General features: G+C 42.4%; 1 protein-coding gene across 1 annotated transcript; it reads right to left on the bottom strand.

Annotated features, from left to right (window-relative positions):
- Positions 1 to 939: 939 nt before the first annotated feature.
- LOC311590814 (cell adhesion molecule CEACAM5-like) lies at positions 940 to 24686 on the bottom strand (the record flags this gene model as incomplete). The annotated part of the gene is made up of 9 exons (XM_084770082.1): positions 940 to 1223; positions 2223 to 2576; positions 3647 to 3949; positions 6360 to 6719; positions 17622 to 17837; positions 18863 to 19219; positions 20443 to 20676; positions 23129 to 23488; positions 24623 to 24686. The coding sequence occupies 9 exons, from the start codon at positions 24684 to 24686 to the stop codon at positions 940 to 942; spliced, it is 2532 nt and encodes an 843-aa protein (XP_084626208.1).
- Positions 24687 to 27825: the final 3139 nt, after the last annotated feature.

Here is a 27825-nt window from a genome sequence, read left to right as displayed (position 1 = left end):
TTCTAGGACCCTCTGGATCCTTCTACTTTGCCATTCTCCCATGCTTCTCTCATCTAGAGTCCCAATAGGATGTCCTCCCCTCTGTCTCAGTTTCCTGGTAAGTGAAGGCTTTCATGGGACATGCCCCTTGGGCTAGTATGCAGATATAAGTGAGTATATACCATTGGAGTCTTTGTTGTGTGTGAGCTGGGTTGCAGACCTTAATTGCAAGCATACGTAGAATGGCCATGCAGCTCAGAGTGCAATGTCCCTCCAGATGCACCGACATCCACTACTCAGCATGAGCTGGTCCTTTCCAAGGCTTTTCTGTCTATGGCTGCCCTGCACACAGGTAGTGATGCAAAATTTAAATGTGCTTCTCTCAGAGGTCACTCAGCCAATCCTCAGGGCTCAATATGTGAATGAAATCTTCACCCAGGAGACCCCAAACAGGCCCGTATTTCATCTGAGTGGTCCAGATAGACCACAACAGAAGCTGCTCAAATCAGGGGGTTTTATGATGACGACACGAACCACTGATCTCATAAAGGTTTGTATGTAGTATTGGTGTTAGGTGAAAATATTGGAGCATAAAAAAATGTTCATCTCTATGCAAACACTGCACCATTTTAATGGGGAACTCACTGCATCTAGTAGTTTGATGCTCCTGAAATTAGCTTCCGTGGGTTCTAAGGGTTGGCTATATATTTAATCCACAACCTAAGTTCTTAAACAGCTCTTTGCAACTGTATCTACTATATTGATGTCTTTATTTTCCTTTAGAAATCAGCTTCACATTAAATCTTTCTACAGTTGGTTGTGTCAGAATTACAGGCATGAGTCACCATTCTAGCCAGAAATGAGTGGTTACTGACAATTTTTACCATATAAATTTCCTCTATTTTGTACTCCATCAATAAAAAAATGTTACTATTCTGCTGTAGAATGAGAAGAGAAAGGTCAAGCTCGCAGCACGGCCAGGCTGATTGGCATACTTTTCTTTGAACTGACTGGATTGGAGGTCTCACACCGATAGACTCCAGCATCTTCTGTCATGACAGGATCTATGGTGAGTCTGCACTTTGTACGGGACAGTTTCATCCTCTCTGTGAGCTGCAGAGCCTGCTCATTGAAGAACCAATGGATGGAGATCCTAGCGTCTGGTGAGTAGCAAGTGAAGGCCACAGAGCTCTGAACTGTGGCTACATGGTTGGTGACTTGTAGGAAAGGATTTGTCACAGGCTCTGCAAAGAAACAGAGGAGAGAACCAAATGACAGTAGCTCTTCAGAGAGCTCAAAAAGCCCCACTGTAATTCATGCCTTATAAAGCCTCTGCAGAGAAGAATTTGGAGATGTCACTATAGCATATCTTGTGCTTTTGATCTGCTATGCACGGCCTGTGTGACCTTGACTCTGCCATTATTTTTCTCTGCCTTCATTGCCCTATACTAGAGACATGGCATGATATCATTGCAATGTTAGTGAGCTAATCTTAGTTATGAGCAACAGGTTGAACTTGGGGTTGGAGAGCTGCTCATATCAGCATCATATTTTACTATTTGCCTGAAGAAGGTGATTCCCTAGGCCGAACCCCTGGGACAAAGGAGAAGTATCAAGTAACTGTCTCCACTGTTTTTCCACCTCCTGTGAAGTCACATAAATTCATCAGAATAGTTGTCTGGTGGTCTGGCCAACTGTCTAATTATACTCAGAAAAGGTGATCCATTTAACTGCCGCTTTCATGGCAGTAGACAGCTGCTCTGCACTTTGAGGTACTTGTACAGGTGGTGAGAATGTTTTCCTTGTCAGTTCTAACAGTAAAATCAAACCTAACAGTCACAGAAATCCTCCTAATGTCACCTGTATTCAAGCCAGAAACAGAGATTTGGAACCACGGCTTTCTGATGCTCATTGTGAGGACTCTAAGGCTTCTTCAAGCCAGTGCCTGACTTATTTCCAAAGAAGCCGTCCTGGGGCCATGTGCATGGTGAAAGTCACAAGAATCAGTGCTGACTCTGAGTTGTTTCTGCTGAGTGATGCCACACACATTGTCCTCTCTGCAGGCAGAGACAGGTAATGGATTCTGATCTATTGCAGTTTATCTCCCCAATGTGTGACCTTCAAACCCCAGTGTGAGAACATAATGTAGTGGGGAAGGAGTAAGTTCAATTCTTTCCAGACATTGCAGTATATGAAGTAGGAAAAGCTACACCAGCAGCTGGAGGTCATGGAGAGTCACTTACTGTATACATGTAGTAGCACACGTGTTACTTCAATTTTGAGATCTCTGTTTAAAGTTTGTAGTGTGTATACTCCCGCATCTTTCTCAGTGACACAGTTAAGCAGCATGGATCCATTAGTGTACACCTTTTCTCTTATGGTTTCCTCAGGACCCCAGGTGGTGGAATTCATGGCTCTGTTGTATTCTACAATTTTAAACTTATCTATCCTTTCCACTGATTTGTACCAAGAAAATGTTTGAAGATCTGGCGCATTATGCACTAGGAGCAGAACGTTTTCCCCTACAGCAACGTTCCGAGGCACTCGCTCAATCATGACTGGAACAGAGGTGCGACGGTAACACTGACTACGTGGGTCTAGAACAGAAAGAGAAAAGTCATTAATTGGGGAACATTGGATTGGTGGGAAGATGGTGACCTTTATGCTAAACAGATGGATTCATCACTGATCCTAGAGATGCATGGTACTCTTTGAGATGATGCATTTCCTGAGCTCTAGAGACCCAAGAACTTCACTTTCTGGCTTTTAACCTTCCAGTTTGGAGTATGGATCCAGTCGTCCTCTGACTTCACCTACTCATAAGCTTGCTGCTTTAGCTTGCAGCCCAAGGACTGTGGATGGGTGAGGGCCAGAAGATGTCTGATCTTCTTTACAGGATCAGTTCTTGAAGAAGGCTTGGATACCTGGAAGACTAATTTTATGTCAACTTGACACAAGCTAGAGTCCTTTGGAAAGGACTTAGAGACTCATTTTAAAATCCCACTACCAATTGGCCTATGGGAAAGCCTGTAGCATATTTTTTAAAATTAGAGATTAAATGAAGGGCTCGAGCCCATTGCAAGCAGTCCCTGGGCTCATAGTCCTGACTGTTAATAAAGGGCAGGTTTACAAAGTCATAAGGAGAAAGCCAGGAAGCCGATCTACTTCAATATCTTTGTATGGGATCCTGGATTGTATTTTTGGTACTCCTATATCTAGACCTAAAAATGGCCCCTGATGGATATGGACAGAAAAGAAATGATTTCCCTTCAGTTCTTAAAAAAGTAAGAAATGAGTCCTGGGGAAAGAGTGTACCACAGTTTCACTTGTAGTCAGGCCTGGAATGTGTGACCTCCAGGTCCTCACCTCTGTGTGATGACAGCATGATTTCCTTAAGTACATGCCTAAAAGTCAAGATACTGGATTGATTCTGACACCTTATGCTGAGTTACTTCTCATCAAGGTCATCCTTGATATGGAGCGGGGAGGAGTTAGACAAGAAAGTTGTATCTATTGCTGTTTGTCTCCATCATGAGTGTAAGTACCTTGTGCTCAAACCCCAACTTGGCACAAAGGGGAGAGAAGAGGGAGGCACAGGGCATGGATGTCAGTCCTGTGTGTCTATGCCCTCACCCTGAACTGAAAAAAATCAGAGAAAATCACTTACTGTCCACTTCAAGTTGTACGTGCACTACTTCATTCTTCAGATCTGTACTCAGAGTTTTCAGGGTGTAGAATCCAATATCACTCCAGGTGAGTTTCTGAAGCAGCAGAGATCCATTGCTGTACACTGTCTCCCTACCACTATATGCAGGTCCCTGAGCACTTGATTTTGTGTCTATTCTGTATCGAACCACCTCGTTGTCATCTGACAAAAGCACCCCTTTGTACCAGAAAAACGCTAGAAGTTTCTGTGGGAGGGCGTGAACCAGTAGTATAACATTTTCCTCTTCTGCAACACTTGGTGGGACTAGATCAACAGAAAGTTTGTCAAAGACGGAGGGGCGCTCACAGACCCAAAAGGGGCCTAGATTGTAGGAGAAAGAGAGAGAGAGAGAGAGAGAGAGAGAGAGAGAGAGAGAGAGAGAGAGAGAGAGAGAGAGAGAGAGAGAGAGAAAGATCCATTAATATTGGCACTTCTGTAACTGGAAACGACAGGCACAGAACTGTTTACAGGTGTGTCCACTGCTTATCCTAGGTGTCCCCAAGGGTCAACATGGTCTTGGGTCGCTGCTCACAGATTTATGCTTCCCTTTAGAGTGGATTGGTGTTAAGGTGTTGCCTTGCTGACCACATCACTTACATACACTGCATCTTTACTCATTGACTCTTTTCTTTTGTTCTATTTCTCTTATAATTCCAGTCAACATCTGATGTCATCTTCTAGCTCCTTTTGATATTGATACCAGTCCTCTAAGACTAGGACAACATAGAACCATGATTTGTCTCATTTTCCCATACTTGTCTTGAAAACGATGAGGTAACCGTGCAGAGTGAATAGATGAATAAATGATATGGAGGATCCTGAAGGCCAATAGAATTATTTAAGAAATCTATAGGTTTGAATCACACAGCTTATTTTTCCATTTGCTGTAAATGTTTATACTTATTAAACTGTTATAAATGTTTGTGAGTTTGGATACAAGGGTGTGTCTTTATAACTTTGGGCATTAGCCCTTGACAAGTGGTGTGCCCTATGTATAGAGGTGCAATGTGTGTATCCCTGGGCAGTATTGTCTGATCTGTCTTCCCTCTGTCGAATATGTATCCCATCAAAGTTCCCAAGCTATGCTGTCCTCATTTTTGAACTGGGGTTTCTCCAAGGAAGGAGCATATCCCAGATTCCATGTACACTGTGTAGGTCTGTCTGTGTTCTCCACTCTCAGGATTGCCCCGTCCCTCTCTGCTTCGATATTCATGTTTCACTCCTCAGGAATACAATGTAAGCAACAATGATGTGCATTCCTGTGCCTGAAAGAACAGAAGTTTAAACTCCAGATGGCTTCTACTCTGTCCTGTCCTTCTTCTGTCAGCACCAAATGGGAGGCTCTTTAAACAAACCCAGATGGGCATCCAGTCTACCCTGTGGTCTCATTCCTCTGGCAACATGAAATATTCTCTCAGGAAAGTGAGAGAAATGTCTGTGAGTCTCCAAAGGGACCCCCTGAGTGATATATGAGGAAAGTAACAGAACTATTTCTGATGAAGACACAAGGCAAGTTTCTGACCTAGGACAAAGGTCCAGAAGTATATTCATCAGGATTCTCACATTCTAAATATATGTGAGTATATAACTAGTTTTTAGGAAGGAGAGGTAGTCTTCATGGTCCCATGTAGGGTTTTATGATAATATTTCCACTTCCTCTGCTTTCTGATCTATGATATGGATCTGCCTGTGTGCTCCCTGGGCATTCTAGGAATCTTCAGGTTTCTGCCTAAGTTATTGTCTTTGGCTATTCTATATTTCCCTAAAGAATTACATAAAGTGTGAAACAGCATACCCCCATCAGTAGTAGACACAGAAAATAACTTTTATGCCTGAGAAGACTGTACTCCTTACTTCCAGATCTTTAGAAGAAGAATAAGTAGAAGCCATGTTACAAGGTAAGATCCTGGATCAGACAAATACTATTTCAAGTATTGACCACCTGTCATGATAGTCTACCTCTTGATCACTGGGCTCAGCTCACATCTGAGGAGCTTTCCAGATCAGTGAAGACTGTTACCATTTGCCTGCCTTAGAGAATTCTCTGATCTAGAGGACCCATGTCCTCTGTCTCCATCCTTGTTGACCCTGATGAGTCTCTCGAGATGATTACAAGTGACATTGCTTAACTGTGACTCTTATATCCATCCACTGACTGCTCACACCAGGCACAGAATTTCACAGAAAAAAAAAACTCCAGAGACTGCGCCATCAGAAATAGAAAATCCACCCTAGTCAAAGGCTTCTCAAGACCACCTGGAGTCAGCCTGGGCCAGAGGTCAGCAGCCAGTTCATACTGGATTCACCTCTCTGTAAGGATCCTATTTTTCCTCAACCAGGCCCAACATTCATTTCTCAGGGTCTTTAACTGGGATACATTGATGGGAAGACTCACAGGAATCTAAATATCCAAGAATGGTATTCTTGGTCTGGTATCCTTGGACTTAGTTACCTTCCATGCATCCATGTGGTCACAAGGTGAGGTCAACTGAAGGATCCTGGTTTACTGCAGTTATTCTCCACCATTGTGTCCTGCACTAAATAAATGCTCATACCCCAGGATGAGGACGCAATGCAGAAGAGAGGTATGTACAGGCCAGTACTTATGTTCCTGTGTGTGTGTCCAATGGAATGGAGCCTACCCAAGACCCAGAGTTAATGAGGAATCACTTACGGTACACGTGGAGGTGCATGGTTGTTGTTGATGCAAATCCTCCATCACTATTTACGGTTCGTAGGGTATAAAATCCTGTGTCTTTCCGGGTAACATTTTGGATCAACAAGGACCCGTTGTGGTAAATTGTCTCTCTACCACTGTATACAGTTCCTGCCATACTCACGTTATATCTCAGTGAATATATTATAATTGTAAGGTTCAAATTATGTATCCCTTGGTACCAGACGAAGCCTATTATATTCTTCGGCAGACCGTTAGTAAGTATAAGGACGTTGTCTCCATCAGCCACTTCAGGTGGCACTGTCTCCACAGTGACATCGGCAGTGGTGGGAGGGTGCCAGCCAGTTAAAATAGAAGCTAAAAGGGAAGAGAGAAAAAATAAAAGCGTCAGTATTGAGTAGGTGTTGTTCATATCTCAGCATAGTTGTGTAATTGGGGATGTACCCATGCTCCTGCTGGAGGTGAGCAACATAGTCTGCATTCCCTCAGAACCTCTGAATATTTTGTTACATTTCTATATGATTTTCTCCTCAGTTGTTTTTATAGCTGACATTATGGGAACACTAAATGTCCCCATATCCATTCTCACATAAATAGTTTTTGGCGTGAGGAGAAATATCTCTCTGACCTTTTCCTCAAAAGGGTCCTCACTTTCTGACTGTTTTCTGTGTTCCTTCTTTGATTCTAGGCAGCCCATGACGTTGTCTTCCAGATAGTATGATATAAGGTCCACTAGAACCAGTGCTTTATGAGAACAGGGATTGTGTTGCTCTTTTTGGAAGGCACAATACCTGCAAAAGGCTCAGACCACTTTGGACAAAGAAAAGTGAAAATGATGGATGGAAGGAAGAAAAGAAGGAAGGAAGGTGGGAAGGGGGAAGGAAAAGAATCTCCATGACTATATAGTTCCCAGGTTTGGTATTAAAAAAATTTCACTCAAGATTCCATCTTACACCCATCAGAATGGCTAAGATAAAAAATTCAAGTGACACCACACGCTGGCGAAGATCTGGAGAAAGAGGAACACTCCTTCATTGGTGGTGGAAATGCAAACCTGTACAACCACTTTGGAAATCTATCTGGCACTTTCTCAGAAAACTGGGAATAGGGCTTCCTCAAGACCCAGCTATTCCACTCCTTGGAATATACCCAGAAGATGCTCCAGCACACAATAAGGGATTATGCTCAACTATGTTTATATTGGCCTTATTCATAATAGGCAGAAAATGGAAACAGTCTAAGTGTCCCTCAGTAGAAGAATGGATAAAGAAACTGTGGTGCATTTACACTATGGAATACTACTCAGCTATTAAAATTGAGAAATTTCTGAAATTTGTGGACAAATGGATTGAACTAGAAATGATCATAATGAGTGAGTTAACCCAGAAGCAGATTCAAATGGTATATACTCACTTTTAATTGGACACTAGCCCAAGGGGCATGTCCTATGAAAGTATTCACTTACCAGGAAAGTGGGATAGATGTGAGAACATCCTATTGGGAATCTAGGTGAGAGAAGTATGGGAGAATGGGGAAATAGAAGGATCCAGAGGGTCCTAGAAATCTACAAGTAGAACATTATGACAGATGGATCTGGGTACAGGGGTTCTGCCCAAACTGTGGTAGCAATCAAGGAGAATACATGGTGTAAACATCAAGCTTCTACGCAGATCTAGCCAAAGGACAGGACATTCTCCACAGTTGAGTAGAGAGTGGGGACTGACATTCACAAAAACTCTGGTGCCACATATTTGACCATGTCCCCTTGATGGGGAGGCCCAGTGGAACTGGAGGAAGCATAGCAGGCTACCAAGAAGAGACTTGATACCTATGGTCATATAGAGGGGGAGGAGGTCCCCCTCAGTCACAATCATAGGGGAGGGGGGTAGGGTGAAAGTGAGAGAGAGGGAGCAATGGGAGAATACAAGAGATAGGGTAACAATTGAGATGTAATATGAATAAATTAATAAAAATTAAAAAATTGTACTGGATTTTAAATGGTTTTACTTTTACTTATGTATTGTGTATTTGTGTTTGTGAAGGCAAGCATCTCAGTGTACACATGTGCCAGTCTAACAAACCACTTATGTGGAAGCTAGTGTTGAAGTGTGTGTATCAGCAGATATATATCCTCAACACCTGTGTAGAGGAGAGGGCAAATCCTGCAGGAGTCTCTTGTTAACATCTACCAGGTGGGAATTGAGGGATGGATTCAGATTGCCCTGTCTCCTCTCATTGAGCCAAATTACTAGGCCACCTGTGTTTGACTTCAATTTGGAGAGTCACCCTGTCACGATTGGGAATATTAGACTTCAGAGCACGGAAGCCAATATGATTAAATATTAACATGGTGTGGCCAAGGCATTTCACTATTCCTCAGCACCTCCTGTCAAGATGCTTAATTTCTAACCCTCTGTATAGCCTGCCCTATGACTTCAAGCAAATGCCCTGGATCTTTCCTAGGACTTCTGTCCTCTATAGAAGACTCCAACAGGACTCTCATTTCCTTCCCACTACACAGTCAGAAGTTAAGTACTCTTACCTGTGAGCAGGACCCATGGCCACGGGGCATGCCCCTTGCTGGGAAACAAAAATGATGCTTCCATCTACCTTCAAATTGTGCTTTCCTTACTCTGAGGGGAAAATCAGCTCCAGCACAGCCTTCAGGATCTGTTGTTCTTCTTCCCTGTGAGCTTAGTGTCCTCACAGGCAGAAGCACTTCCTAGAATCCAGGGGACAATAGTGTTGGGGCCTGTGTCCAAGTCATTGCTCTGTCCCTTCCAGTCTGACTGCTGCCTCACATCCTTCTCAACTTTTCTCTCTTTATGTTTTACCTCCACACAACACATTGAGCAACAAAGATGATACACATCCCTGTGACCTGAGAGAACAACAGCCCATCTGAGGGCTGACATCTGCTATGTTTTGTTCTTTGGTCTCTCAGACACAAACAGGGAGAATCATTTCTACCTATATGTTCTGTTGCTGGAGGTTGTGTCCACAGTTGTCTGGGCCTATGTGTGGACGTTGGAGCCCTCCATGGACTGGTAGGCCCAGATCTACACTCTAGTGTCTCCCTGGACAAGCCATCTCTAAAGTTGTTACTGCATGTCGCAAAGCAAGCTCGGCTGCACTGGGCTTTGGTTTTGTACCCATGTGATCGCTAGCCCCTGGGCCTTTCTCAGGACTCAGGGGTCAGTCTGAGGAAAGTGCCTCAGTGCCTAAGGCAGGGTTTTCAAAGCACAGTGAAAGACACCCATTTTCCTGCTTGTTTTTGCCAGACCCAAAGCTACAGGCTGATGTTTCATCACCCACAGTTCAGTCTCAGTCTAAAATACTGTGTCCCTGATATAGTACCTGGCATCAATTCACAGAGGGGTATGGGTCCAGACTCTAGAGACTGAGAACCCATCCTCTGTGGGCCAGTTGGGTAGCCCAAGGTCAGGCCCATCTTTCTCTGCACTTTGTTGACCTCTCTCACCTAGGGCTCTTCAGGTCTTGTGATCTGTAGCTCCCAGGCTGGTCCCTAGTCTCTGTCCTGCAGAGCAGATACCCTGCATATTTGGTGCAGCCACCTTGGATCCTCTTAAAGCCTTTCAACAGAAAAGAAAAGAGCAAATGAAAAGAAAGTCCATAATGTAAGAAAATACTTTGCAGGTACATATCTGAAAGACTATTAATATTCAGTAATATCCTTTTTTAGTTTCTGAATTTTAAAAAGTTTAATTTATTATAATTTATTCTGATTATATTCTGACTGTTGTCCCTTGCTTGTATCTTCCTGTTCTCACACTTCCTCCCTTCTCTGCCTTGTTTCCCTCCCCTAGTGCTCTGACAGAAAAAAAGAATCTTCTCACCACCATATGACCACACCATATCAGATTTCATCCAGATAGCCTGCTTCCCCTTCCTGTGTATATCCTTTGTTCCTTCCCTCCAAAGTGAAGTGATCAAATAGGGGTCATCAGAGTCCAAGTCAGAGTAGGTCCCTACTCTCTCCACAACCATGGTAAATGATATGTCTATTAGCAATATCGAAATGGGGGAAGGTCTAGGTTTACTTCATGCATTGTCCTTGGTTTGTGCAAAAGTTTCCCCAGGCATCCCTGGGTCCTTATCCACCAGCCTTGATGGTAGCCATGTGGTGCTCCTGAGCTCTCTGAGTTCTTCATTCAGCCATGGCACTCTCAACACTCCACCTGGAGTCCAGCAACAAGACCCTGCATCTATACAGATCCCCTACTGGATGATCAGTGGAACTGAATTGAAGACCCAGAGATGATTCCACACACATTCAGTCACTTGATTTTTGACAAAGAAGCCAAATCTATTCAATGGAAAAAGGATAGCATCTTCAACAAATGATGCTGTCTAACTGGATGTGTATATGTAGAAAAATGCAATTGGGCCCATATTTGTCGCCATGCACAAAACTCAAGTCCAAGTGGATTAAAGACCTCAACATCAAACCAGAGACACTAAATCAGTTAGAAGAAAAATTGGGGAAGAGCCTGGAAAACATTGGCACAGGAGACAACCTCCTGAACAAACACCAAAATCCCAGGCCTTAAGGTCAACAATTAATAAATGGGACCTCATGAGGCTGAGAAGCTTCTGTAAGGCAGGAGACATTGTCAAGAGAACAAAGCAGCAGCCTACAGATTGGGAAAAGATCTTCACCAACCCTCCATCTGACAAAGGTCTAATATACAAAATATATAAAGAACTCAAGAATTTAAACACCACCAAACCAAATAACCCAATTGAGAAATGGGGTTCAGAATTAAACAGAGAATTCTCAACAGAGGAATATCAAATGGCTGAGAAACACTATCCTATGAACATATATAGGGGGAGGAGGTCACTGTCAGTCACATTCATAGAGGAGGGGAGTAAGGGGAAAATGGGAGGGAGGGAGGAATGGGAGGTTACAAGGGATGGGATAGCAATCGAGATGTAATATGAATAAATTGATAAAATATATTTAAAAAAGAAATGCTCAACGTCTTTAGTCATCAGAGAAATGCAAATCAAAACCATTCTGAGATTCCATCTTACACCCATAAGAATGGCTAAGACAGTATGATGGGTCAATCTGGGCCCAGGGATTCTGCTCGATCTATGGCATGAACCTAGGATAATATGTGCAGTCACCATCAAACCCCTACCCAGATCTAGCTAAGGGACAGGACATTGTCCACAGTTAAGTGGAGACTGGGGGACTGACTTTCACATGAACTCTGGTGTCCCATATTTGGCCATGTCCCCTTGATGGGGAGGCCCGATGACTCTCAGAGGAAGGATAGCAGAGTACCAAGAAGAGACGTGATACCCTAGCATCATATTCAGGGGGAGGAGGTCCCCCTCAGTCACAGTCATAGGAAAGGGGAATGGGGTGAAAGTTGGAGGGAGGGAGGAATGGGAGGTTGCATGGGATGGGATAGCAATTGAGATGTAATATGAATGATTTTATATTCAATTAAAAAAGCAGAAAAAAAGTCTGAGTACTCTCAATAAAATTGTCGCAGCCTCAGTCTTGTTGTGGTCCCACCAACCTGAGCGTGATCAATTTCTTGAGCAGCTGTAACAGAAATCTTGACATAGTAGTAAGCATGGGTGCTCATAGCATGAGGCACAGGTAGGCATGAAACAGAACCATTGCTTTGCCCTGGCCTCAAACCCATGTCTCATATGTGTAAAGACCATGCCAAAAATTTTCATAAAATACAGGTGGCTACTTTCTCTCTTAGCATTTTTGTATGTTTATTATTATATGGGCTGCATGTACACCCGTGAAACACAAGCATGCCTTGTGCCCAAACAGGCAAGATTAGCCACTCTAGCACTCCAGGGTCTTTTCAGATTTCAGTCAGGAAGATAACTGATGTGTTTCTCAGAATTGACTAAGGTTTTGAGATGCTAACTTTCTCCATATGAGACCATTTGACTCTAACTACCAAGGATCTAATTACCAATCCCTGTAAGTATTTTTTCTCTAAGGAACATAATGAGGTAAAATGAAAGGCTGATGTTTACGTTGTTTAACATCAGTGACTGCTTAGTAGAGAGAGCCCTGTGTTAGAACCATAATCTGCTAGGACAGACAGAGCAATGGCCTGTCCTTTATATTCAAGGTAAATAACAGTGGCACACAAGAAAACATGATTTCCTCTCTTGTACATGGGCTATGGAGTCCTGGAATCCCACAGAAATTATCCAGAGGTGGGTGGCTCAGTTTTAGAGTCAAGGCTAACTGTCCATTTGTTTTCACTTGATGAACAGCATGTGCTTTCAAGCTGCTGCTGAACGAGATTAGGATCTCTAAAAGCAGCTCCTCCCTGCTCCACAGACACTTGAGAAGACCTCCAGGGCAGAGACAATAGATACGTGTCTGCAGACAGATAGATGTGCTGCACGTCTGCCTTCCATGTCTGTGTGATTCAGAGTGTAGTTGGAGTCAGCATCTATTGGAAGAGTCAAAGCAACGTGGGGTCTTTTATATTCCTGCAGGTAAGATACCAGCACAGAAGACACATGATTTCCCACTTGGTAGGCAAGGTGGGAAGTCCTGGTTTTCTGCAGATATTCTCCAGAGGCAAGAGGTTTTTCTCTATTTCCATTTCCCAGATATGGGATCTATGGTTAATGAATGTTGCGATGTCTATAATGTATCTTTAAACATGAACAAGGATCTGATATTGGTATGGTGAGACGATTAAATACTTGAAAATCAATCAATGTAGTCCTCAATATAAACAAACTGAAAGAAAAAAACATGTTCATTCCATTAGATGCTCAAAAGCCTTTGACAAATCCAAAACTTAATGTGGGGCATATTAGTAGTTGCTCATAGTCAGAGACACAGCATGGGAACTAACTTCTGAATCTCTTAGAAAATGGAAATATTTTTACCACAAAATGCACGATGCTGACAATTCAACATTCTCATTAGGACGAACTGAGAATTCCCTGGCTAATGTTCTACAGAGACTAGAGCAGAGCTCTGTATTTGGTCTGTCCTTTAGAAGTGGTACTAAGACAAAGAATTTTGGATAAGTAGGCTGAAACTTCCCATTTGGGCAGGTCACTTAAAGACTTCATAGGAAGACAGTTTGAAGTCTGTCCCTTGCTGTGGTTTGAGTGAGACACGACCACACAGTCTTAGGTTGTTGAACAATTTAGTCATCAGTTAGGGGGCTCTTTAGTGAGATTTAGGAGACATGACCTCTCTGGGAAGATGGTCAGTGCAGCAAGCTTTGAGACTAAAAAGTCCTGTACCATTTTCAGTTCAATTTCCCTGCATTGTATTTGCTGTCTAAGATGTGAGCACTCAGCTTTCTGTTCCCAACACAACACCTATAGTTTGCTGTCCTCCTTCGCTACCTTGATGAATCATGAATACAAATAAATTATTTTCTTTATGAGTTACCTTGGTCTTGCTGTCTTATTAGAGCAAGAGTGAAGAAACTAATATGTGCCTGGATGAAGATCAGAGTAGGTGGTTTCTGGGGTACTAACAAGAATGAAAATAAATGTGACAGTTATCAGAGGGCATCCAAATGTCCTGTTCTTTAGAAGGCCACAATTGCTCTGAGATATATGTCAGCCTGCATTAACTATCATTCAATCAAGAATATGAGATTAGTGAAGTTCAGAGGACTTGTGCACCAATCACTATAGCCAGATTTCAACATTAACACATCCAACATACTGAACACTCCCAACCATCTAAACTCACATATATTAACTGAGCCTGAGTTTGGGATGACACATTTTTCATCACATGTGCTAATCCTGAGATTCTCCATACAGGAGAAGTCACACCATACAATTCTAGGCATCAGGTTTGGTCAGCTTCGATAGGTGAGAGCTAGCACAGGATTACGTGGCCAACCTAGGTGTTCACATACCTGGTTCTTTGTCATAAAATGAAAGGAATTGAATAGTTTGTCTTTGGCCATGATGGTATAAAAGTAATTCCCAGGTAACATTCAGATTAATGGGTCATGTTGTTTTGCCTTCACTGGATTCCAGAGTCCACATTTATGTGTGAGGTCTCATGACGTTGATTTAGGTGAAAGTTCTGTTGCTCTCAGACAGATTCGTAATGACACCCATGAGAAGCTCTGATCAGTTGTCCACCACAGGGAGGCTATATCTCGAGTCTCAGTTTTATGTTTTCATGTTACCAAGTCCTTACCTTCTATTGGTATGGCATTGTTGCTTCTGATTATGTTTAAGAGTGTAATGCTGATAACAAAAGAGGCATTGCCCTGTGTGGGACTCTTTTGTTTAATATTCTTTTTAAAATTACTTTTTCTTTACATATGCACCTGACACTGGCAAGTACTTCTTTCAGCTTATATTGGCTTCTCACCTCTGTGCCAACAAGACTCTGAAGAAAAAATATATGGGGAGGATGTAAATCATAAAGAGATTCATGAGGATCTGATCACTCATAGATTTTGGGGCCTCCTGTTGGGTAAAGGAAAAACAGAGACTTTGTTGTGTATGAGCTGGGTTGCAGACCTTAATTGTAAGCATACCTAGATGGCCATGCAGCTCAAAGTGCAATGTCCCTCCAGATGCACTGAAATCCACTTATTCAGCATGAGCTGGTTCTTTCCAAGGCTTTTCTGTCGATGGTTGCCCTGCACACAGGCAGTGATTCGAATTTTAAATGTGCTTCTCTCAGATGTCACTCAGCCAATCCTCAGGGCCCAATATGTGAATGAAATCTTCACCCAGGAGACCCCAAACAGGCCTGTATTTCATCTGAGTGGTCAAGATAGACCACAACATAAGCCCCTCAAATCAGGGCTTCATGATGACTGACATGAACTACTGATCCCATAAGAATGAAGCATGAATCTAGGAATGAACTCAAAATGTTACGAATCCAGGTAGGATTAGCAATGGAGGCACCTATTTTTCTATGGAGTTTAATGCCCATTCTTTAATATACATGGGCCATGTAGAGATCTTTCCTGAGGTTTGGAGGGATACTGATGATGCGATGATGTATAGAAATTAGGGGCAAGGGACATTCTAAAATGGGCTGGATGGGCTGGATGTGTTTAACAAGTGTGTGATACAGGCGGTAAACCTTAAACCCCTACCCAGATCTAGACAATGGACAGAACACTCTCCACAGTAGAGTGGAGAGTGGGATATGACTTTCTCACATACTCTGGTGCCTCACCTTTGACCATGTCCCCCTGGAGGGGGAGACCTGGTGGCACTCAGAGGAAGGACAGCAGGTTACCAAGAAGAGACTTGATACTCTATGAGCATATACAGGGGGAGGTAATCCCCCTCAGTCACAGTCATAGGGGAGGGGAATAAGGGGAAAATGGGAGGGAGGGAAGAATAGGAGGATACAAGGGATGGGATAACCATTGAGATGTAACAAGAATAAATTAATAAAGTAAAAAAAAAACAAGTGTGCGTTTGTTTCTGACGCCTGGCAAAAGCTAGAGATACTTGTAGAACCATAAAAAATTACCTCCCCTATCAGCTTGATAAATGGGTATGTTTATGTATCCTTTTTCCTGGACTATACGTTTATGTGTGAGGGCCCCGTCCACTGTGGGTGGTACCATTCCTAGAGAGGTGGTCTTGGATGATGCAAGATAAAGCTAACTGAGCAAACCATTGAGAACAAGCAGTAAAGCATCATTCCTACATGGTCATTGTTGGTTCCCCACAGGCGAAATGATACAAATAAATCATAACATAGAAGCAATCAACTGATCAAAAGTTGTGTTTTAACGTGGTTAGCATTATTGATGATCTCTAAGTAGATTAACTCTGTTTTTAAAAATTTGACATTAATATAAGAAGTTAAATTTGAGAACCTATAGTCCATTCTTAAGACTGCTATGCATTCCATGAGCACTCAATAGTGTTCTAAGTGTGGAGTGACCTGGGTGATGACGAAAAATTACTAGAATCCCAGAAGCAAGAAAGATAGAAATATGAAGAAACACAAAACTGATACCAGGAGTAGTTTATAAGACCAAATCAATAAAGACTTTTGAAAATTTAACACATTTCATGATTAAAACAAGAAACAAATGATAGAATAGTATGCCAGTGTAGTTCGAAGGTCCATGGAACCCCATAGCCAACTCTGTACTCAATGGGGACGTTGACAATTTTTCCTCAAATCCAGATAGACACAGGATGCTGTTGTGGTCACTTAAGTTCAGCATTCCCTTGTGAGTCCTATAAAGACCAATTACTAAAAAAATAAAAGAAATAAAAGATGGGGAATCAACTGGCTGCAAAATACGTCCTCATACGACATAAAATTCATTCTAGAAAATCCTAGAGATTCTACAGAAGTTTCTGGAACTCGTGAGCAAAAGAATCAACTGAGATGTACATATGGAAACTAACATTGACCACAAACCATTAGATTCCCTGTTCTGTCACATGTATAGAGACAGAAGCACATGTGTCTCTATAAATGATTTGGTAATAGATAATGGTGATGATCACATGACAGTATGAATGTGTATCATGCTACCCAGCTGTATCTCAAAATAGCTAAAAGAAACATTCATATATATATATGTATGTATGTATATATATATCAAAAATATGTATAAACTGGAAAAATAATAATGTGTGAATATGCACTGTGAATACGAGTCCCACGAAAGAAAGAACCCAGTCTATCCATCTGTTATGGATTTTACATCTGTACTTAAAACAAATTGCACCTCAAAATTATTTAGTAACCAGTTATGTGCACAGTGAAACATGGGCAGTCCCTTCTCTGGTCACTCTTCCCCTCTTCATGTGGATGACTGGTATCTAGATAGCATTGGTGTTAGGTGAAAGTATTAGAGCATATGAGAAATGTTTATCTGTATGCAAACCCTGCACCATTTTAATAGGGAACTCACAGCATGGATTCTAAGGGTTGGGTACATACGTAATCCACAACTTAAGTTCTTCAACAACTCTTTGCAACTGTATTTACTATATTGATGTTTTTATTTTCCTTTAGAAATCAAGCTTCACTTTAAATCCTTCTACATTTGGTTGTGTCAGAATTAGACATGAGTCACCATTCTGGCCAGAAATGATTGGCCACTGACAATTTTTACCATATAACTTTCCTCTATTTTGTACTCCATCAATAAAAATGCTACCATTCTGCTGTGGAACGAAAAGAAAGTGGTCAAAATCCCCGCACAATTAGGCTGAATGGCAGACTTCTCTTCGAACTGGCTGGATTGGAGACCTCACACTGATAGTCTCCAGCATCTTCTCTCCTGACAGGGTCTATGGTGAGTCTGCACTTTGTAGGGGACAGCTTCATTCCCTCTGTGAGCTGCAGAGTCTGGTTATTGAAGAACCAGCGGACGGAGATTCCAGTGTCTTGTGAGAAGCAAGTGAAGACCACAGAGCTCTGAACTGTGACTATATTGTTGGTGGCTTGTATAAAAGGATGTCTCACAGGCTCTGCAAAGAAACAGAGGAGGGAGCCAAATGACAGTAGCCCTTCAGAGAGCTCAACAAGCCTCACTGTAACTCCTATCTTATAAAGCCTCTGCAGAGGAGAATTTGGAGCTCTCACTATAGCATATCTTGTGCTTTCGGTCTACTATGCATAGCCTGTGTGACCTTGACTCCGCCATTATTTTGCTGTGCCCCCATTGCCCTATAGTAGGAACATGGTGTGATGTCATTGTAATGTTAGTGAGCTAATCTTAGTTATGAGCATCAGGTTGAACTTAGGGATGGAGAGCTGCTAATATCAGCATCATATTTTACTATTTATTTGAAGAAGGTGATTCCCTAGGTTGAATCCCTGAGACAAAGGAGAAGTACCAAGTAATTGTCTCCATTGTTGGGGACACTGACTTCCTGTGAAGTCACATGAATTCATGGGAATAATTGGCTGGTGACCTGGACATCTGTCCAATAAGACTCAGAAGAAGGAGATGTCCAAGTGATCTATTTAACAATAGCTTTCATTGCAATAGAAATCTGGGTCCACACTTTGAGGTACTTTTACAGCCAGTGAGAACTTTTCCCTGTCACTTCTAACAGGAAATAAAACCGGTGGTGAAAAGAACCTTCCCACTATCACCTGGATTCAAGCCAGAAACAGAGATTTCCAACCGTGGCTTTCTGATGCTCTTTGTGAGGACTCTATGGTTTCTTCAAGCAGTGCCTGACAAATTTCCGAAGAAGCTGTACGGGGCCATGGGCATGGTGAAAGTCACAAGAATCAGAGCTGACTGTGAATTGCCCCTGCTAAGGTATACCACACGCATTATCCTCTCCATAGGCAGAGACAGCTGATGGATTCTAATCTATTGCCATTTGTCTACCCAATGTGTGAGCTTCAGTAAGTGCCCAAACGCTGTGTGGGAACACAGTACAGTGGGGGAAGGAGTAAATTCAGTTAAATCCAGATATTGCAGTGTATGAAGTAGGAAAAGTCACACACCTCAGCTAGATTGGCATGGAAAGTCACTTACTATATACATCGAGTCGCACACGTGTTACTTCCATTTTGAGATCTCTGCTTAAAGTTTCTAGTGTGTAGAATCCTGCGTCTTTCTCAGTGACGTCCTGAAGCAGCATGGATCCATTAATGTACACCTTTTGTCTTCTCGTTTTCACAGGACCCAACGTCATGGAATTCATGGCTCTGCTGTATTCTGCAATTTTAAAGTTATCTATCTTTTCCTTTGATTTGTACCATGAAAATGTTTGAAGATCTGGCGCATTATGCACTAGGAGCAGAATTCTTCCCCCTACAGCAACGTTCCGAGGCACTCGCTCAATCATGACTGGAGCAGAGGTGAGAGTGTTACAGCAAGTAGAAAAGGAGGCTAAAAAGAAAGAGAAAAGTCATTAATTGGAGAACATTGGATTGGTGAGAATGGTGACTTTTATGCTAGACAGATGGGTTCATCACTGATCCTAGAGATGCAGGGGTGGGTGTCTCTATCCTGCATGCTGGAGGTCAGCAACATGACCTCAATTTCCTCAGTGCCTCTGAATGTGTCCTTTCCTCTGCAAGGGACTCTCTTTGTTTGTCTACATGGTTGTCCCCTCACTGCTGTCTATCAGGCACTGTACACCCACATTCATGGTAATCTTTGAGATGATGCCCTCTATGAACTCTGGAGACTGAAGAACTTCACTTTCTGGCTTTTAACTTCCAGTTTTCTGTATGGCTCCAGTGAACCTCTGACTTCACCTGCTCATAAACTTTGTGCTTTGGACTGCAGTCCAAGGGCTGTGGATGGGTGAAGGCCAGGAGAAATCTGATCTTCTTCACAGGATCAGGTCTTGAAGAAGGCTTGGATACTAGGATGACTAGTTTTACGTCAACGTGACACAAGCTAGAGTCCTTTGTAAAGTTAGAGATTCATTTTAAAATCCCACTGCCAATTGACCTATAAGAGAGCCTGTAGCATATTTTTTAAAATTAGAGATTAATACGAGGTGGTCCAGCCCACTGTGAGCAGTCCCTGGGCTCATGGTCCTGAGTGTTAAAAGAGGGCAGGTTTACAAAGTCTTAAGGAGAAAGCCAGGAAGCAGATCTCCTTCAATGCCTTTGTATGATATCCTGGAAGCACTTTGGGTACTCCCACATTTAGAGCTAAAAATGGCTCCCTGGTTGACATGGACAGAAAAAAAAAAGATTCCCTGCCAGCTCTTAAAATAAGAAAGAAATTAGTCCAAAGAAAAATATGTACCAGAGTTTCACCTGTACTCAACCTAGAATGTGTGACTTCCAGGTGCTCACCCCTCTGTGATGACAGCATGGGTTTCTTAAATACATGCCTAAAAGTCAAGATACTGGACTGATTCTGACATCTTATGCTGAGTTCCTTTTCATCGTCGTCATCCTTGATATGGAATGGGGAGGAGCTAGACAAGAAAGTTGTGTCTACTGCTGTTGGTCTCCATCCTGAGTGTTCTGTACCTTGTGCTCAAACCCCAACATGGCACAAAGGGGAGAGGAAAGGGAGGCACAGGGCATGCATGTCAGTCCTGTGTGTCTATGCCCTCACCCTGAACTGAAAAACCACAGAAAATCACTTACTGTCTGCTTCAAGTTGCACATGCACTACTTCAGCCTTCAGGTCTATAGTCAGAGTTTTCAGGGTGTAGAATCCAATATCATTCCAGGTGATGTTCTGAAGCAGCAGAGATCCATTGCTGTACACTATCTCTCTACCACTATGTGCAGGTCCTTCTACACTTATTCTTCTGATTGGTATGTATCGGGTCACCTCATCATCCTCAAACAGAAGCACCCCTTTGTACCAGAACAACGCTAGAAGGTTTGGCGGGAGATTGTGAACCAGTAGCATAACACTTGCCCCTTCTGCACCAGTTGGTGGGACTGATTCAACAGTTAACTTGTCAGATGTGGGAGGGGGCTCACATATCCAAGGGGAGGCTAGATTGGAGAGAGAGAGAGAGAGAGAGAGAGAGAGAGAGAGAGAGAGAGAGAGAGAGAGAGAGAGAGAGAGAGAGATCCATTAATATTGGCACTTCTGTAACTGGAAATGACAGGCACAGAACCGTTTACAGGTGTGTCCGCTGCTTATCCTAGGTGTCCCCAAGTGTCAACATGGTCTAGGGTCGCTGATCACAGACTTGTGCTCTATTTAGAGTGGGTTGGTGTTAAGGTATTGCCTTGCTGACCACATCACTTATACACACTGCATCTTTACTCATCGACTCTTTTCTTTTGTTCTGTTTCTCTTATAATTCCAGTCAACATCTGACGTCACCTTCTAGCTCCTTTTGATATTGCTTCCAGTCCTCTAAGACTAGGACAACCTAGAACCATGATTTGCCTCATTTTCTCATACTTGCCTTGAAAGCAAGGAGATAACTGTGGAGGAGGAGTAGATGAATAAATGATTTGGAGGATTCTGTGTGCCAATCAACTTATTTAAGCAATCCATAGGTTTGAAATATACAGTTGAATTTTCCCCTTTGTTGTATATATTTGTACTTACTAACCTGTCATAACTGTGTGTGAGTTTGGGTGTGTCTTTACACCTTTGGGCATTAGCCATGACACATAGTACACCCTATGTATAGGTGTAAAATGGGTGTATCCCTGGGCAGTATTGCCTGATCTGTGTTCCCTCTGTCGAATGTGTACCACATCATAGCTTCCAAGCTCTGCTGTCCTTCTCCTCTTTGACCTGAGTCTTTTCTGAGGAAGGAGCAGATCCCACATCCTATGTACCATGGGTGGGTCTGTGTTCAAACACTTCTGCCTTCTCTACTCTCAGGATTGCCCCATCCTTCTTTGCTTCTCTATTTATGTTTCACTACCCCAGAACACACTGTAAGTGACACGATCAATGTGTGTTCCTGTGCCCTGAGAGAACAACAGTTTAAACTCCAGCTGACCTCTACTCTGTCCTGGCCTTCATCTGTCAGCATGAAAAGGGAGGCTTCTTGCCCAAACCCGGATGGGCATCCAGTCTACTCTGTGGCCTCATTCCTCTGGTAACATGAAATATTCTCTCAGGAAGGTGAAAGAAATATTTCTAAATCTCCTTAGGGACTCTGGAGTGATTTAAGTGGAAAATAATAGAAGTATCTCTAATGATGACACAAGTCAGGGTTCTGAGCCAGGACAAAGACCCAGAAGTATATTTACCAGGATCCTCACAGATATATGGGGGTAAGTAACCAGATTTTTGGAAGGAAGGAGATGTAGTCTTCATGGTCCCATGTAGGGTTTCATGAAAATGTTCTCACTTCCTCTGCTTTCTGGTCTGTGGTATGGGTCTGCCCATGCACTCCCTGGGCTTTCTGGGATGCCTAAGATCTCTGCCTAAGTTATTGTCCTTGGCTAATCTATCTTTCCCTAAATAATTACACAAAGTGTGAAACGACATACCCCCATCAGTAGCAGACACAGAAAGTAACTTTTATGCCTGAGAAGACTGCACTCATTACTTCCAGATCTTTAACAGAAGTAGAAACCGGTTTACAGGGTAAGATCCTGGTTCAGACAAATACTATTTCAAGTACTGACCACCTGTCATGATAGTTCACCTCTTGATCACTGGGCTCAGCTCACATCTGAGGAGCTTTCCAGATCAGCAAAGACTGTTACCATTTGCCTGCCTTAGAGAATTCTGTGAGCTAGAGGACCTTTGTCCTCTGTCTCCATCCTTGTTGACCCTGATGAGTCTTTCTCTGGAGATGATTACAAGTGACCTAGCTTAACTATGACTCTCACATCAGTCCACTGGCTGCTCACACCAGGCACAGACTTTCACAGGAAAAAACCCAGAGACTGCGCCATCAGAAATAGAAAATCCACCCTAGTCAAATGCTTCTCAAGGCCACCTGGAGTCAGCCTGGGCCAGAGGTCAGCAGCCAGTGCTACTGGATTCACTTCTCTGTAGGGATCCCATTTTTCCTCTACCAGGTGCAACATTCATTTCTCAGAATTGATAACAGGGAAACACTGATGCTGAGAATCTAGATGTCCTAGAATGATATTCTCGGTCTGGTATCCTTGGACTTAGTTACCTTCCATGCATCCATGTGATCACAGGGTGAGGTCAACTGAAGGATCCTGGTTGACTGCAGTTATTCTCCACCATTGTGTCCTGCACCTAATGCTCATACCCCAGGATGAGGACACAATGCAGAAGAGAGGTATGTACAGGCCAGTACTTATGTTCCTGTGTGTGTGTCCAATGGAATGGAGCCCAACCAAGACCCAGAGTCCACAAACAATCGCTTACCTTGCACGCGGAGGTACGTGGTTGTTGTTGATACAAATTCTCCACGACTATTTTTGGTTCGTAGGGTATACGACCCTTTGTCTTTTTGGGTAAAATTTTGGATCAACAAGGACCCATTATGGTACAGTATCTCTCTACCACTGTGTAGAGGCCCTGGCACACTCGTATTATATTTCAGTGAATATAGTGCAATGACATGGCTCATATTCAGTACTCCTTTGTACCAGGCGAAGGCTATAATATTCTTTGGCAGACCGTTAATTAGTAGGAAGACGTTTTCTCCATCAACCACTTCAGGTGGCACTGTCTCCACAGTGACATCAGCAGTGGTGGGAGGATGACAGCAGGTTAAAATGGAAGCTAAAATTGAAGAGAGAAAAATATTAAAAGCGTCCATATTGAGTAGGTCTGTTCATGTCTCAGCAGAGTTGTGTGAATAGGGATGTACCCTTCCTCCTTGCTGGAGGTGAGCAACATATTCTGCATTCCCTCAGAATGTTTGAATATTTCCTAAAATTTCTCTCTGTTGTTCTCCTCAGTTGTCTCTACGGGTGAAATTATGGGGACACTAAATATCCCCATATCCATTCTCACATAAATAGTCTTTTCTGTGAGGAGCAATACCTCTCTGACCTTCTCCTCAAAAGGGTCCTCACTTCCTGTCTTTTCTCTCCACTCTTTCTTTGCCTCTAGTCAACCCATGACTTTGTCATGCAGGTAGTGTGATGTAAGGTCCACTAGACCCAGTGCTTTGTGAGAACAGGGATTGTGTTAACCTTGTTGGAAGGCATAATTCCTGCAAAAGGCTCAGACGACATTAGAGAAAGAGAAGGAAGAATGACAGATGGAAGGAAGAAAGGAAGGCTGGAAGGGAGGATGGAAAAGTATGTCCATACCTAAATAGTTCCTGGGTATTCTAATAACAACAAAAACTGTACTTAATTTGGAATTGTTTTACTTTTACTTATGTATTGTGATTGTGTATTTGTGAAGGCAAGCATCTCAGTGTACACATGTGCCAGTCTAGGCAAAGCAACTATGTGGAAGCAAGTGTTGAAGTGTGTCCATCAGCACATACATATCCTCAGCACCTGTGTGGAGGAGAGGGCAAATCCTGCAGGAGTCTCTTGTTAACATCTACCAGGTGGGAACTGAGGGATGGATTCAGATTGCCCTGTCTCCTCACATTGAGCCAATTTACTAGGCCACCTCTGTTTGACTTCTATTTGGAGAGTCACCCTGTCACAATTGGGAATATTAGACTTCAGAGCATGGAAGCCAATATGATTAACTATAAATATGGAGTGGCCGAGGCATTTCACTATTCCTCAGCACCTCCTGTGCAGATGCCGAATTTGTGACCCTCTGTATAGCCTGCCTTATGACTTCAAGCAAATGCCCTTGATTTTTCCTGGGACTTCTGTCCTCTATAGAAGCCTCCAACAGGACTCTCATTTCCTTCCCACTACACAGTCAGAGGGTAAGTACTCTTACCTGTGAGCAGGACCCATGGCCAGTGGGCATACCCTTTGCTGGGAAACAAAAACGATGCTTCCATCTATTTTCTAATTGTGCCTTCCTTACTCTGAGGAGAAATTCAGCTCCAGCACAGCCTTCAGGATCTGTTGTTCTTCTTCCCTGTGAGCTTAGTGTCCTCACAGGCAGAAGCACTTCCTAGAATCCAGGGGACAACAGTGTTGGGGCCTGTGTCCAAGACACTGCTCTGTCCCTTCCACTCTCAGTGCTGCCTCACACCCTTCTCTAATTTTCTCTATTTATGTTTTCCCTTCAAACAACAGGTTGAGCAACAATGATGATACACATCCCTGTGACCTGAGAGAACAACAGCCCGTCTGAGGGCTGACATCTGTCATGTTTTGTCCTTTGGTCTCTCAGACACTAACAGGGAGGAACATTTCTACCTATGTGTTCTTGTGACACAGACACTCAGCTGAGCACCCAGTCTGTCCTGTGTTCTAAATGCTCTTATTCAGATTCCTTGATTGAGTTACTTCATACATAGCTTCTTCTCAAGATGATTAATATTAAACAAAATATTCTGATACTGCAGTTTGTGCATACTCTGTGTGTCCTAATATTATGCTAAAACCTACTTTGTGTACAACATACTGAAGGTTAGTAGGCACAGTCCAAATATGCTGCTTCTGTTTGTGCAATGTAAAACACTTCACCTATCAATCAGTAATTAAAAAAGAACCATTGGCTCTCTTTCTGTGTGCTTCCTCAGTTTCAAGCTCAGCGTTTGAGATTTGCAGGGTTAAAAATCATCTCATGTCCATGTTGATCGTGTTGTGAAACTGGGAAGATGTATTAGTGTACATTGTGTCCCTGACATTGAAGGCAGGACTCAACACTCTTTTATTGGTGGCTATTGCAAACTGTGGGAGTCTGTGCTGTTAACCACAGTTAACCATTTATTTCAGTAAAGGGATTGAACACACCTGGGTGATTAAGAACAAAGAGATCGCTTTCTCCATTGTCTGCACTGTGCAGAAGTGATTCAATGGCAAATTGAGCAATACAGGGAGGGTACAATCAAAAATGAGCCTATGAGCTGGAGACATGGCCTACTGGTTTACAGTGCTGGCTGCTCTGTAAACGACTTGGCTTCAATTTCCATGAGCCACAGGGCATCTCACCGTTCCAATTTTAGGGCATTGAGCCCTATTCTAGACTCTTTCTGAAACACACCAGTACACATGCAGATAAAAAAATCTAATAAAAATAAATAAATCAATAAGCATCACTTAAAATTAAGTTAAAGTCTACAGGCTTATTGTAGTCACATAATTTTCACTCTTCCCTCCCATGCTCTTCCACTTCCGCTCAACTATTTGACTTCTTTAATGACTGTTGTAACATGTATATTAATAAGTATATATTCAATCTGCTGTACCCATTTGGCTTTGCTCATGTACATACTGCTTATATCTGATCACCTTTGATTGGAATGACTATCAGGGGCTCATCCTAATTCTCCCGTTTGTAGCACTCATTAATTGCCTGTGGTTCTTCACCCAGGAGTATCATCTTTAGTGACAACTTTGGAATTTAGGTCTCTTTAAAAACTTCCAAATATAAGAATGTATTTTCACTTTAATCCCACTGGGACGATATGGGGCTACTTCAGGACTTCGCAGAAGCTAATTATAATTTGCCTCATGCTCTAGCAGAGGCATGTTTCTGCCTGGTGCACATAGTTTGCTCAATTGTGTGACATTTGAAATTCTGGCCACATTTAAGAAGGCATATAAATGTCAGAGCCCAGAGAGGTGGGGACAATGGTTGCTGGTAATTTAGGAAGTTTGGTTGTTGTTAGTAGCAGTGGTCAAAGAAGAAACAAAAGGAAAGGGATTAGCTCCAGGGACTTTTCTTTTTTTTTTTTTAATTCAAGTTATTTTTCACTATTATGTAGGATTCTTTAAATGTTTTCATTTTCAAATTTTGCAATCCAAGTAAAACAAGTAGTTTAAAATCTATATACATACATATATAAAGATGAATATACATAAAGAGGGATATAAAAGAAAAAATAGAATTTTCTTTTTTTTCCAATTACATTCTTCTTTTTTTTTCTTTTTTTTCAGATGTTTTTTTCCTTTATTAATTTATTCTTGTTACATCACAATGGTTATCCCATCCCTTGTATCCTCCCATTCTTCCCTCCCTCCCATTTTTCCAGGGACTTTCCTTATTTCTCTTTCCCTTTTATTCTTGTACCTCTCCTATCTAGTGTTATGGGGGTGACACAAGTGGTGGAGGGACAAAGTGGCAGGAAGGAAAGGAACCCACAAAGTAGCAAAAGTGGCTACAAGTCATGCCATATGTGGAACTTGAATGTAAGGACAAAAATGAAAATTAAATTTCAAATGCTATAGAGGAAACGGCAGGAGATGAGGCAATGAATGCATTGTGGTTGTTGCAGCTGTGATATCCCTTGCTTTGCTCTCGGGGAAAAACCATCTGAAATAGAAAAATGAAAGGGGTCACTCTGCTGTCTCCTTTCAGAAAGGGGAGCAGAGTTTTCTGTGTAACTGGAGAGACTGTGAGTAGAAGTGGAAGCTCTTGGAGAAAAGAGAGAGAACAAAAAGGCCCAGATCCAGTGGCTGAGCTAGAAAATGGCAGTTTCCATTGGGAGGACAGAGGGAGAAAAAAAATGTGCTGAGTGGCAGTTGGGACAGAGAAAAAGTGAAAAGGTGGGAGCAGGATGTAATGAAACAAACTACTTCCACCAAAAGTATTCATGGTAGCCTGTGATTCTGCAAGCATCACAGATCTACCATCAGTCACACGACATGTGCCTCCTAATGGTGTGTCTGTAGCTAGAGGCCTCTAAGAACAAAATTCCCAGTGCTTTAGTTGCCCCTAAGCAAAGAGACTGTGATGAATCCGAAAGCCTCATATGTCAAAATGTCCAATGTGTTAACTGTGATAAATGCAGTATTTTGTAGCTATGAAATCCCTCCTAGCACTGCTTACATTTTGTTCCATGAATTTGGGTCTGTTACGCCTTTAATTTAATCTAATTCTGGAATGTTTTAAATTTATTTCTTTATTTTTTCTCTGACCCAGTCGTTACTGAGTAGAGAGTTTATTTAGTTTCCATGAGTATATAGTATTTCTTTTGTTTGTGTTGTTGAAATCCAGCTTTAATCCATGGGAAAATACACGGTGTT

The sequence above is a fragment of the Acomys minous genome (genome assembly GCF_964271855.1).
Source record: "Acomys minous genome assembly, chromosome: 20".
Taxonomy (NCBI): Eukaryota; Metazoa; Chordata; class Mammalia; order Rodentia; family Muridae; genus Acomys; species Acomys minous.
Note: the sequence above shows the minus strand (reverse complement) of the source record. Positions and strands in the feature narration are given on the sequence as shown.